Below are 13,377 nucleotides of genomic sequence, written 5' to 3' on the forward strand. Positions count from 1 at the left end.
AAAATCCTAAATTGGATAACGATACCAAACATTTTCCCTGCTTTCTAATTTTTCTTGTATTTTCCAAGTACTTAATTTGACCTCATACAATACAATTTTTTCATAATGGTTAATAATTTCTAGATATGTTATTGAAAAAAAATGTATGATTAAAATTGGCTTGCCTTAGATGGCACTAAAATGAAATTTTTAATATAAATTATGAAAAATGCTTTTATAGTATCTTAAACATATATGTTAAGAAATATAATTTGTGTTTTTAAATTGTATTTTCAGTAACAATTTGCTAATATGCCTCTCTCTTCAAATAATTGGGAATGTTCAATTCTTGGGTAAATTTTTCTCATAGAATCATATCTCTTATTTACCTTTCTTTAAGATTTGTTCAATTAGTTTCCATTCAACATTATTTTGTATTAGTTTCAGTAGAGTAGATAATCTTGTACTTCATAAAGTGCTGCCCCTGATATTTCCAGTACCCAACTTGCACCATGCACAGTTATACAGTATTATTGACTATATTTCCTATGCTGTACTTTACATCCCCATGACTATTTTGTAACTTCCACTCTATACTTCTTAATCCCCTCATCTTTTCAATCCAGTCCAGAGCCCTTTTCTCCTCTGTCAATCATTAGTCTGTTCTCTGTATTTTTGAGTTTGTTTCAATTTTATTTTATTTAGATTCCATATATAAGTGAAATCATATGGCAGTTGTCTTTCTCTAACTCACTATTTCACTTATTGTAACACCCTCTAGGTCCATTCATGTTATCACAAATGGTAAAATTGCATTCTTTTTGTGTGACTGAGTGATATTCCATTATATATGTATCATGTGGTTTACCTTTTGATCAGCTCTTTTAGTTATTCAGTTTATCTTAAGGAAATATCAGACAAATGTACATAGATACATTTATAAGACTGGTCATTTTTATAATAGTAAAATATAAGAAAAAGCCAAAATGACTATCATGACAAGAATGGTTAAATAAAATTGCATTATATGCACATAATGAAATACCACCATGGTGATGTATACTTAATGACATGGGTATACATAAAAATTCAATATAATATAAGTCTATTTTTGTTCAAAATATGTTGTAGGTAGATAGGTAGACTAGATAAGTAGTTAGATAGATGATAGATAGATAGATAGATAGATAGATAGATAGATAGAGATAGATAGCTATTAGTGTAGGTATAAATGATATAAATATACTTATCAAAGAAGACCCAGTAGTGTCTTAGTCTACTGGACATCTAAAATGAAATTACCATAGATCAGATAACTTTTAAACAACACAAATTTATTTCTCTCAGTTTGGAGGCTGGCAGTCTGAGTTCAGAGTGCCAGCATAGCTGAGTGAGGGCCCTCTTCTGCGTCACAGACTTCTAGATTGCATCCTCATGTTGTGGAAGAGGCCAAGGCGCTCTGTTGGAGCCTCTTATGCAAAAGAGCACCAATCCCATTCCCAAAGGCTCCATCCTCATGACCCGAGCACCACCTCAAAGGTTCCCCCTCCCAACACCATCACAGTGAAGATTAGGACTTCAACTTAGGTATCTTGGGGGAAACATTCGCATTCAGACTATATAGCAACTGGTCATTTGGTAATATTTCAGATACTTTATGGGTATATTTTATTGTGATTTCTAAAATAATATACCAGTATATTGTGTGTATAATAAAAAGGAAAAGAAAATGTAATATTATAATAGTTAATATTAGCATAGATGTTGAGCAGCATATTGTGTCATAAACTGTTATAAATTATTTTTAAATAATGTATCTATCAATATTGTACAATAAAAATATGAATAAAAGAAAAATATGACACTATAATATTAGCCACTATTTTAGTCACATATTGTGTCTTGTGCTCTTCTACTGATTTGCATGCCTTATCTCATGTAATTGTAATTTGCTACTTGTCAATCTTTATTTATGCTATAGATTATATGGACATGAATTTTCATGCCAGAATGAAAATGTAATTTCACATTGGATCGGTTTTTGGATGGAGTCCATGAATAGTTGAGACTGTATCCAGTGTGTGTGTGTGTGTGTGTGTGTATATGTGTGTGTGTTTTCTGGATAACAGGTACTTACCTTTTAATCAGTTTATGAGATCGGTTATTATTGCCCACAATAATTTTGCTGAAACTCACCATTCAATTCTGTACTGATGAAAAAACAAATAAGCAAACAAATAAAAAAAAACCCTGTGCTTCCAAAGAGGGATACTGAGGTAGAAGAATTTATATTTCCACCTCATTCGTCTGAGCAGTTGGAAAAGATGACAGGTATCAAGAGTTGTGACCTGTGTCACATTTTTAAGAAAACTGGGAAGAACGAAGAGCTAAGGAATCTATAGTACCAGCAGTGTGTTCTACGCAGCACAGAGCTCTGTTTTTATTTATTTATGCTTTAAATATATTTTTATTGATTTCAGAGAGGAGGAGAGTAGGAGAGAGAGAGATAGAAACAACAAAGATGAGAGAGGATCATTGATCAGCTGCCTCCTACAATTCCCACACTGGGGATGAACCTGAAACCTGGGCATGTGCCCTGACCTTAGCTGGATTTTAGATTTTGGCCCCTTCTCTGATTGAGTTCGACACCCCTCTAGTTAATAGGTTGATGCTCAACCACTGAGCCACGCTCACTAGGCAGAGCTCTGCTTTTAGGTGTTTATACTGTTTAAGTGGGATGTAATCAAATGTATACTGTACAATATATACCATATGTAGTCTAATATATATATTCATATACACACACATTACTTGTAGCATATATAATATTATCCTATATAATAAAGAGCTAATATGATAATTAGATGACCAGGGGGCAGGGGGCAGGGTCACGAGGCAGCCGGGGCTGTGAGGGCCAAGGCACCCTTACATGAATTTTAGGCATCTGGCCTCTAGTGTGACTGTAATGGTATATATAACCACTGAGGGCTTGTTCAGAGGTTTTGCAGGATGAACAAATAGGAATAATGAGGGAAGAAAGTGAAGAAGGGATGCTAATATAGCAACCTGATTAATCCTATCAACTGGGTATCATCTAGCAAAATTATTTTCACTTTGAATTCTGCCTTTTAAGATCTGAAATAGCAGACAATTCAAAGGGCATTAATACCTGGCTTAGGAAATTTTGTTTGTATTATTAAATACATGAATAAGTGCATCAGTGTAGAATTTTTGCACTTTAAAGAATGGCATCATGTTTCTTGACACCTCAGTGAAGAGGAGCCGAATCGCTGCCTTTTGAATTTATCCTGGTTACTTGTATATCTGCTGGTCAGTTTCCTCCTCAGAATGATGGGCGCCAGGAGTGTTGGCTTTAGTATAACTCTTCCTATTGCCCCTTATGTCCTTTGTTCCGGAACCACATCAGTAATGAGTGGAAGTGTATAGTATCAAAGTTGCCATACCTTGAAAGCCTATAGCTGCCAGACCTGGTTCCAAGTGCATCACTTACTGCACTTGGAACTTAAAAGAGCTTTTATGAAACTTATTATCTGATTTTACATAGGAGGAAACTGAGTACTGGGGAGGTTACACTGCCTAAAATCACTAAAATCACTCAAGTGGCCTTGCTGGGACTAAAGCCCTAGTCTCTCTGACGTGGAAGCCCATGTTCCAGGCATCACGCTGTCTGTCCTCACTGAGATACACACTTCTATGCTGTTGTTCTTCAGGGTGTGGCTTCAGCCCTCCTGCTTTCAGAATATTAGAGGGTGGCTGATGAAAGTGCAAATTTCTGCCAAGGACTCAGAGTCAGAAATCTGGGTCCCCCCTGTGTCACATAGTGGGAATATCATAAGAAATTTTTAGACTGAAATATTAAAATGTAGCCAGATGTTGTAGACACTTTAATTTGTATGAAACTACCACAGGCATATTTGTTTGGATGTTGTTTTTAGTTTGAAGACTATGGTCCTGAAAAAGTATTTGCAGCTTGCTTCAAAGGTAGTGGATCAGGTTCAGTGAGCATGGATATTTTTAATAAGCTCTCTAGGAATCTGTATGTTTTCTCTGGAGCATACTAATTGATTGGAAAGCATAGCTCTATACCATCTTATTACTACTCCCAAGGGGTGATGATATCACAAGTTCTTTGTTTGGTTTTTGTTTTGGTAGCATTTGACTCTGACCACCCTCCTTGACTCTTTCTTCGCCTTCTCTATTTCTTATATCCTACTTCCTCTGCTAACCATTGTTCCTCTGTCTTCTCTGTCTCCTTTCTGCTTGCAGTTCCTTGAGCTGCTGCTCATGGCCCTTTTCCTCCTGTGGCTGTAATTTCTGTCATTTATTGAGGCCTTATAACATACTCTGCTCCCCATCCCCAGATCTTATCTGAATTTCAGTACCTTACTTTTAGCAATGTTACCGTATTTTCCGGCTTATAAGATGACCCCCCTAATTTTACAGTTGAAACATAGGTTTAGGCCTATATTCGCTGTATAAGACTACCCCCTACTTCCGAGGCAACACCAGTTCTTTTTTTAATAGACAGCCTCTCTGACTCTGGCCAATCTGAGCAGGCTTTTTTTCGTTTCAAAAGCCGTCTTATACACCGGAAAATACGTGGATGCCTGTATATTCTTCAGGTCTTAGATTCAGTATGCCCAAAAATGACCACATTACCTTCTCTCCACACACTCCCGCTATCATCATCTTTCCCTAGAACAGCCAATGCTGTCACAGCTCAGTCTTCTGAGCCAGAAACTTCAAGTTGTATTCATACCCCCCTTTTCCTCAACCTCCATTCATTAGCCAGTCATCCAATCCTGTTGTTTCCACCTCAGAAATGTCACCTGAATCAGTCATTCTATTCTTTATTCTCATTGCAAGCTGTCATCTCTTACCTAATACTTTTGTGTTTTTTTTTTTTTTTTAATCTTTATTGTTGAAAGTATTACATATGTACCCGCCCCCATGATCCCTTTTGGCCCATACTCACCCCCCACCCCAGGCCTTCACTACCCTATTGTGTGTGTCCATGAATTATGCATATATGCATGCAAGTTCTTTGGTTGATCTCATCCCATCCCCGCCTTCCCTCTGAGAGTCACTACAGTCTGTACCATGCTTCTATGTCTCTGGATCTCTTGTCCATCTATTTATTTTGTTCATTAGATTCCACATGTGAGTGAGATCATGCAATACTTGTCTTTTTCTGGCTTATTTTGCTTAGTGTAATACTCTCTTACCATATACTTAGGATTCCATATTAGACTTCTTATCATTCAACTATCCCCCACACCCAGTGTCTTCCATATTGCACCAGAGGTATTTTAGTGTGAAACACAGTTGAACTTCTCATTCCCCACTTAATAGGGCTTTTGGTTCCCTATTGCCTACCACATAATGTCCAAATTTCATGAGGCTTATCTTAATCTGACCTCATCCTTTCTGTACCACTTCTTCTCACCACAAACATTATTTTAGGGCTAAACCAAACTCCTTCACCAAGTCGCGATGTAAAACCAGACTGTCTGGGTTCATAGTCCTACTACTTAACAGCCTTGGTTTTCTTGTAGGGAATCCTAAAATAAATAGGGGCCCATAGAGTCAGAAATCTGGGTCCCTCCTGTGTCACATAGTGGAAATATCAAGAGAAATATTTAGACTGAAATATTAAAATTTAGCCAAGTGTTTGTAGACACTTAAACTTTTACGAAACTACCACAGGCATATTTGTTTGGATGTGTTTGTAGCTTGATGACTATGGTCCTGAAAGTGAAATGTCAATTACAGTGTTTCCTAGCAGAGGTTGCCATAAAGCAGTTCTGCAATAAATCATTTCAGATTACATCCTACCTTATTAGTTTTTATGTATTAGAATATTAATATACTAGTTGCTTTAAAGGAAAACACACTTGTATTGGCTATATTACTTCCTAAGTCAAATGAGAAATTTGTCTTAGAAAATTGTAGTGTTAATGGGGTAAATGAAAATAAATTTTAGAAAATAGTGTTTAATCTTTAAGTGGGGGGAGAAGGGGAAGAAGCCATAAAGTAGAAATCCAACTTAGGGAAAACAGTATGAGCAATCTATCAGAAGACTAACATCTAAATTTGATAATTATAAAGATAATTATATATATATCATTTTGTATCATTTTTCTAGTGTGTTGGATTTCTGGTTTTCATCATTATAGTAAGAGATAATATAGAATTGGATTTCTAAACAAGTGTTTCAGTTACATACATGTACTCACACACACAATTGAAATTAAAGGTATGTCTAATGGTAACACATACTTCTGAGCAAGAAAATGAGTGATGACCTGTGTTTCTGTAGCACCTGATGTTTACGGCATTCTTGCCTATTGGGATGAGGTAGAAATAACTTTGGATTTTAATCAGAAGAACAAAATTTCAGTGGTTGCTTTTCTACTTATTATCTGTGTGAGGTTGAACAAATCCCTTAACTGCCCAGAGCTGTGGATTCCTCCTCTGTGAACTGGATATAATAGAGTGTCTTTGAATAAAAAAATTATGTACATACGAAGCCATCTGAAATTATAAAGTGTTCTGCAGATTTCAGAGATTACAGAAATAGAGATTTTAGAAATTACTCGGAGATGATTTCTAAGGTGAAATGAGTATGGCAGAGATACCTGTTTTCAGAAGTGGGAATTCGTGCCTGGCTGAGACCACACCTTGGGCTTCTGATTCCAGCAGCAGCCAGTCCTCTTGGTGCAGGCTCTGCCTTTTCAGAGCCAGGGTCTGCGGCATTCCCAGGACAGCGCGACTCAACCACACCCCAAACTTCTTGTAAGGACTTTGCAACCATTTAGTTATTGAGTTACCTTAGTAAGAAATGCTAACATTGCTAAGCAAAGTCTAAACTTGTTTTTAATGCAGGTAACGAATTTGGACATCCTGAATGGTTAGACTTCCCAAGAAAAGGAAATAATGAGAGTTACCATTATGCCAGAAGGCAGTTTCATTTAACTGATGACGAACTTCTTCGCTATAAGTTTTTAAATAACTTTGACAGGGATATGAATAAGTTGGAAGAAAGATTTGGTTGGCTCTCAGCACCACAGGTAAGCTCTTTACTCTAAATGTTATGTTTTAGTCACTGATGTTGTACATGTTCAGAAAGGCAATTGATTTAAATTTATATGCAGGTCTTTAAAACAGCACTTTATTATTCAGTGTGTAATGCCCTGTAACATACTTGAAGTTGTCAAAACATGTTATTGAGGTCTCTGCAATAGATAATGAAAATCTTAAATGTGATACCCTGCTTTATTGTTTAGTTTGTTGTTGTTATTTAATTTTAGCTATTTTTATTTCAACTGTTAAAATAAATGACAAAAGCTCTACATAAAATTTATTTTGGAAATTGCTGGGGAAACATCTTAATTGTTTTGACTTTTTCTTTATGTAAATAATGATGCTGTCATAAAAAATTACTTTGACAACATGTAGATTTCTTTCTTTTTTCCTCCTTCTTTTACTGGTTTCTAAGCTGTCATTTCAATAGATGCTGTTATACCCGCACACTCTTTTGTATTTTTCATGAGCTTGACTCTCTTCTGGAATTAAAGTCTCAGTTTTCAATACGTTTTCAAAAATGTAATTAATAGGTGAAATTTTATGCAAGCTTTTTTTTACCCTTGCAAAAATTAGCATATAGTATGTGTTACTTATAATCCATTTATTTTTAAGGGAGCTGTTTGAAATTACTGTTGATGTGTTTTTACTTTGGTGTCTGTGGTGTGTTTTTTTAATGGCTGAAAAGGGTACTTGTATATTCAGTAAGATTGGATGCATGGCTTGAATGCCCGAAACACATTTATTAGTAATGCTATTTCCAAAAGAGAGAGCAAAATGATGCTCCTTTTCAATAGGAACAATGTTGAATTCCAAGGCATGCTGCTTGCTCTGGAGCCTTAGTTCCCATTTCTAAATTACCAAGAGTGGCGCTACTGATATGCATGGAAATAGGTTCTTGCAAATCAGAGAGTGGAAGAAAGTGGTGTTGAAAAAGCAAAGGTTCCTCGCTGCCTGCTGTAAATCATGGTATAAAATAAGGAATTGTGTAAATGTTGTAATTTCTTTTCAGACCTTCTCTTTTATTAGGCAAATATATGTTGTAAACAACTTTATGCTGCCATTGGATCTCACAGTTAGACAACAGTAGAAAGTTTTTAAGATAACTGCAACTGTAGACACCTCAATATAATAAAGTTACATTATATTTTGAAAAGTAATTTTATATATTTTTCCTGATTAATCTGGAACTAAAACAAAAGTCTTAAAGAAAATCCACTTACAAATAGAACCAACACACACACACACACACACACACACACACACACACATATATATATATATATATACTTAGTATATACAAACACTTTATATATACCACAGGTGCCATGTTATTCATTGAAACCTGATCCACAGCACTAATACTCTGTGCTTTGTTGACATTGGCAATGGCTGGTGACTTTTTTATACTTTTCAAACAGTAGGGGAAAATTACAGCATGTTCAAAAATAATATGCTGCAATTTTCATTTTTGGCTTCATAACCAACAAAGCTATTCATAAAGACAAAAACAGCTCTTTTGTAAATAATTAACTTGTGGCAGTACCTAGGTTTTATCTAAATGTTGTATATGTGTTCATTCTTGCAGGCCTATGTGAGTGAAAAGCATGAAGCCAATAAGGTCATCGCTTTTGAGAGAGCAGATCTTCTTTTTATTTTCAACTTCCATCCAAGCAAGAGCTACACCGATTACCGAGTTGGAACGAAATCTCTAGGAAAATATCCTTTTTGTTGTCAGTGAATATAACTATCTGCATTCACTTTAAAAAACAAAACAAAACAAAACAAAACAAAAAACATAGAGAATAAGAAAGACTAATGCTGCTCTTGATGTCAGTGGCTCTCAGTTTCCTTGTTGGAAAAGTTGAAATTGTTGAGTGATAAATCTTTCCTCAGCTCAGTAATACTGAATTAATCTTAAGTTTCATTCTGGTTGTAAAAAGTGTGATTCTGGATGTTTAAAAATATTTTGATCCACTGTGCAAATACAAGAGATAGTGTCGTTTTTTCCTTTTGAAAATCTTATAAGTTGCCTCAGGATTGTTTCTTTTCCCTTCTCCACTTAGTGAGAGAGCAGGTAGTATTGTAAAGGGAGTGCCTTCCCTTTTCTGTCTTGTCTCATTTAGTGCAGGACAGCTCACATTTGTAAGTCTGGACTGGTAAAGGTTCAGCGCATTGGAATGTAAACAAAGGAAGTAGCAGGGGACTGTTTTTCATACCCGCTGTTTATTCATTTATCCATTCATTCATCTCACAGATACTTGCCGAGCACCTGTGTGCCAGCTGTGTGTTAGGTGCTGTAAGTACAGGAATTTCCCTGGCACATACAGTTACTGCCCTCATGAAGCTTTTAAATTAGTAAAGAAGAAAAACTTAGTAATTAAAGGACAACTGTTATAAAATTACAATACAGTGTATTTTAACAAATTGTAACTCAATCAGATCTATGGGTGGGTGGAGAAGAAGGCAAATTTAGGGCCTAGTCACAAAGCAGCACACATTTTTAAGTAGGCAGCAGAAGTAATGTTGTTCTCCCCTGAAGCCCTAATCATGATTAATGTCTGTCACGGAGCAAGATGTCTGATGGCAAGGTGAAGTTGTAGGTGTCAGTGTCTCTGTAGCTACAGGAAGATGCCCTCCCCCGCTCCTGGTGCTGGAATAGGGAGGGAAATGTGCTTTCCACATAATAAAAGCCCTGAGGCAGTGTGAGCCCAGCACTGGGACAATATCATTAAGTTCATTGTCTTTCTGCTTTCAACTTCCATGGTGTCAGCAGTGTCCAGGCCTCACACCTATTGCAGCTGCAAGGCAATGGCCCTGTTTCCAAATGTCACCTTCAGACACAACAAAAGGCAAATAGGTATTATTTTCTGTGTGTTTTTTTTTTCTTTTTCTTTTTCTTTTTTTTAATATATTTTATTGATTTTTTACAAGTGGAAGAGAGAAGAATAGAGAGTTAGAAACATTGGTGAGAATCATTGATCAGCTGCCTCTTGCACACCCCCTACTGGGGATGTGCCCACAACCAAGGTACATGCCCTTGATGGGAATCGAACCTGGGACCTTTCAGTCCTCAGACTGATGCTCTACCACAGAGCCCAAGGGGTTTTGGCTGGGGGTTTTTTTTTTTTTTTTTTTTTTTTCAAGAATGAAGTTACTTTTGCAAATTTTCTTTTGTGTATGCACAAAGAGACAGATAATGAATATCAGTGTGATAACATTATCTGCACTAAAAATGAGCTGTACTTCCCAGGAAGCAGATGTTCTCACCTCACCATTTCCATGAAGAATACAAACAAATACAAGACTTGCCACAGCTCCTACATGACCCCTCTCAGCTCCAAACTGCTAACATAATGCCCCCAGGTTAAATCCTTCTATATATTTAATATAATATAATATAATATATTTTATTATGATTAAATTAAAATATCAAACCAAAATACATTTACAGAACACTTGAAATCTAATGCAATCTTTATATAGCACTGTCCTTGATCCTCAAGTCAGGGAAAAGAGATGTATAAAAGTAAAATACCAGGTAAGGCATAATGCAACAAATGGGAAAGAAATGGGAATCTTCCAATGGAGAACAGATAACCAGAAAAAACAAATAAACAAATGAGATTGATTGATTGATTGATTGATTGATGTAAGCCTGATTAAGGGAGGGAGGGAACAAGGCGGGGAGAGAGAGAGAAATTGCTTCCTTGATTTCTTAAGGGATATATTTTAAGCCTGGACCTTGAGAAATTGATAAAATTATAGTAGAAAATGTTGAGGAATGCCATTTCTGCTGTAGGAAAGCATGTAGATTCTTAGGTAATGGACAGCATAATGAAATAATTGGAGAATGATGATCATAAAAATACTAAGGGCTAGGCAGAAAAGATAGATCAAGATCATATAATAGAAGATTTCAGTATCATATTAGTTAATTTAGGCTTTTTATGATAGTTTATGGTTAGTCACTGAAGGTTTTGAGCTAAAGAGCTACTTGCCTCCAGCTGGAAATCGAACCCACAGCCTATGTACTTGCCCCTTACCTGAGAATCAAACCCCAGACCTTTGTCTGGGATGATGCTTCAACCAACTGAACCATACTAGCAAGGGATCAAGTTTCACTTCAAACAATGGGAAGAATGGTATGTTGTTATTACTAATCTAGCAAAGCAAAGAAGAGTATAACTAGTCAGGGTAATAGAAAATATGACAAAGGAATTTGAATAATGATGGAATTTGATTCAATGTATGTATTGAGTGTGTAGGAGACTTTCTTGAGGAGAGAAATTGGAAGTACAGATATGAGAAGTTGTAGTGCACATAAAAGATAGTGCATAAACTAAAGTAATGGTAATAGAATAGAGGCACGTGAAACCCTTTCTTTCTGTAGTGAAAACTCAGCAATTGTTTGGAATAGGTATAGAAGATAAAATATAAACTCTCACTTTTTAAAAAAATTGATTTAGAGAGGGAGAAGAAAGAGAATGAGAGAAAGAGAAAGAAACACCCATGTGACAGATAGGAGAGATATACTCAATTGGTTGCCTCTGGCTGGGAATTGAACCCCCAACCTACATACATGCTCCTTACCTAGGAATCAAACCCAAAACTTGTGTATGGGATGATGGTTAAACCAACTGAACTATACTAGCCAGGGCTAAAGTTTCACTTTAAACAATGACAAGAATGGTATATTATTATTACTGAGATAACAAAGCAAGGAGTATAACTAGTGTAACAAAGAAATTTGAATAATGATCTGTAGTAGAAAATTTTTTACCTAAGCTACATTGATCTCCTATCTGAAATCTATGTAATGTTAATAAACATTAATAAATGAAAACATACAATTATGTAATACAACCCACCCCCAAAAAAGTTAATTTTATTTAGTGATACAAAGTTGCACTGTACATAAAATTCTAGTTTGGTTTTGAAAAAAGAACATAAATCAAATCTTCTGAAATTTAGTGATTTGCCTAAATGTCTATAAGCTCCTCTTATGCAGAAACTCTTTTCATTAATATACTCTGAATGTTTCACATTTTGATCCCTTTCAGACACGGTGCTCATTAAAAGCTGTAAAGATATAGATACCTTGGAAAATTGGGCCATGTCTTCCTAGATGCAGTAGTTGAAGCCTCAGTCATCTGTTGGATTTCTAGGACAAACCCCTAGGAAACATTGTTGCTTCTTTTCCTACAAGGACTTCGTTTTCTTGGGATTTCTGCCCACTTAATTCTGTAGCCTTGCTCATTCATGTCTTTTTGTCAACAAGCTATAGCTAATATGTTGCTGCTTCCTGTGGGGGCATTTCATAACAGTCTCTGAATACTCAAGAAGTATGAAGTTATCTGAAGTGGATATTCTTGGTGCACCCTTTGTGGGCTGTATGCACAGTCTTGTTTTAGTTAAGCCTTGATTGTTGTTGGTATCACTAGGGGGAATTCACCTCCAGGCTAATTAACTGTGAGGATCAGCTATATTTACTATGGGAGAACGTCTGTGCTGGAGACACACTTATGAGACAAGACTTGCTTCAGTGGGGCTTTGGTGCTCACTGAGTCTTCCCCCTGAATGTGTCCTTTATGGATCTGAAGAGTTGTAATCTGGATGGTCTCACTCTAGCCACTGGGTACACTGGCTCTTGGATCTCCAAGGAGGTGCTAATTTAGCTACCCAGCAGAACCTATGTAAATATCTGCAGATTCGTCTTGTTTGGGTTTTGGAGGTGCCTAGATGAGGCCCAGCTGTGAAGCAATGCAAGCTTCTGCAGAGCCTTGGGCCTTCTTTTGACTGTTCTGTGTCTCACTGACTCAGCTGAAGGTAAGTTTAAAATTCAAAGGACCAGGCCATTCATATGCAAAAGCCTCTGTGCTCAGCTTGGATGGGGCTGAGTCTCATGGCAGAACAAACAGCCTTGGCTTTGTGGGGCTCCCTGGGCAGGGCAAACAGCAATGGCTTCTCGTCATCCTTGCCCTATGAGAGCCCTGGTTCTCAGTGTACCATGGTAATAGCTGTAAGCACCTCTGAGAGAAAGCTGCCCTTGAGTTTCATCCGCTGCCAGACAGTTCAGTTTCTCCTCTTATGAGTCTGGGACCCTGGAGTCTCGCCTGGAACTGGATTTTAGAGCAGTCAGGAGCTTTTGTCTCCCTCCGATTGAAAAAGCCCATAGTGTACTCAGTTGCCAGCCCTCTCTGCACACTTGCCTCTGTACTTCTGCCTACCACAGCTCCTATAAGTCTCAGTGTGCTTTTCTCTTTCCTTCTAGTTGTAGAATTTCCACTCAGC

General features: G+C 36.8%; 1 protein-coding gene across 2 annotated transcripts in view; it reads left to right on the forward strand.

Moving 5' to 3' along the window:
• Positions 1-13,377, forward strand: part of GBE1 (1,4-alpha-glucan branching enzyme 1) — a 285,247-nt gene that overhangs the window by 241,136 nt on the left and 30,734 nt on the right. For both annotated transcript variants that reach the window (XM_045584062.1, XM_036444398.2), the window contains 2 exons: positions 6,886-7,070; positions 8,672-8,802. In XM_045584062.1, coding sequence (XP_045440018.1) covers positions 6,886-7,070; positions 8,672-8,802 — 316 coding nt within the window. The remainder of the gene's footprint in view (positions 1-6,885; positions 7,071-8,671; positions 8,803-13,377) is intronic.

The sequence above is a fragment of the Pipistrellus kuhlii genome, unplaced genomic scaffold, assembly GCF_014108245.1.
Source record: "Pipistrellus kuhlii isolate mPipKuh1 unplaced genomic scaffold, mPipKuh1.p scaffold_m20_p_2, whole genome shotgun sequence".
Lineage (NCBI taxonomy): Eukaryota > Metazoa > Chordata > Mammalia > Chiroptera > Vespertilionidae > Pipistrellus > Pipistrellus kuhlii.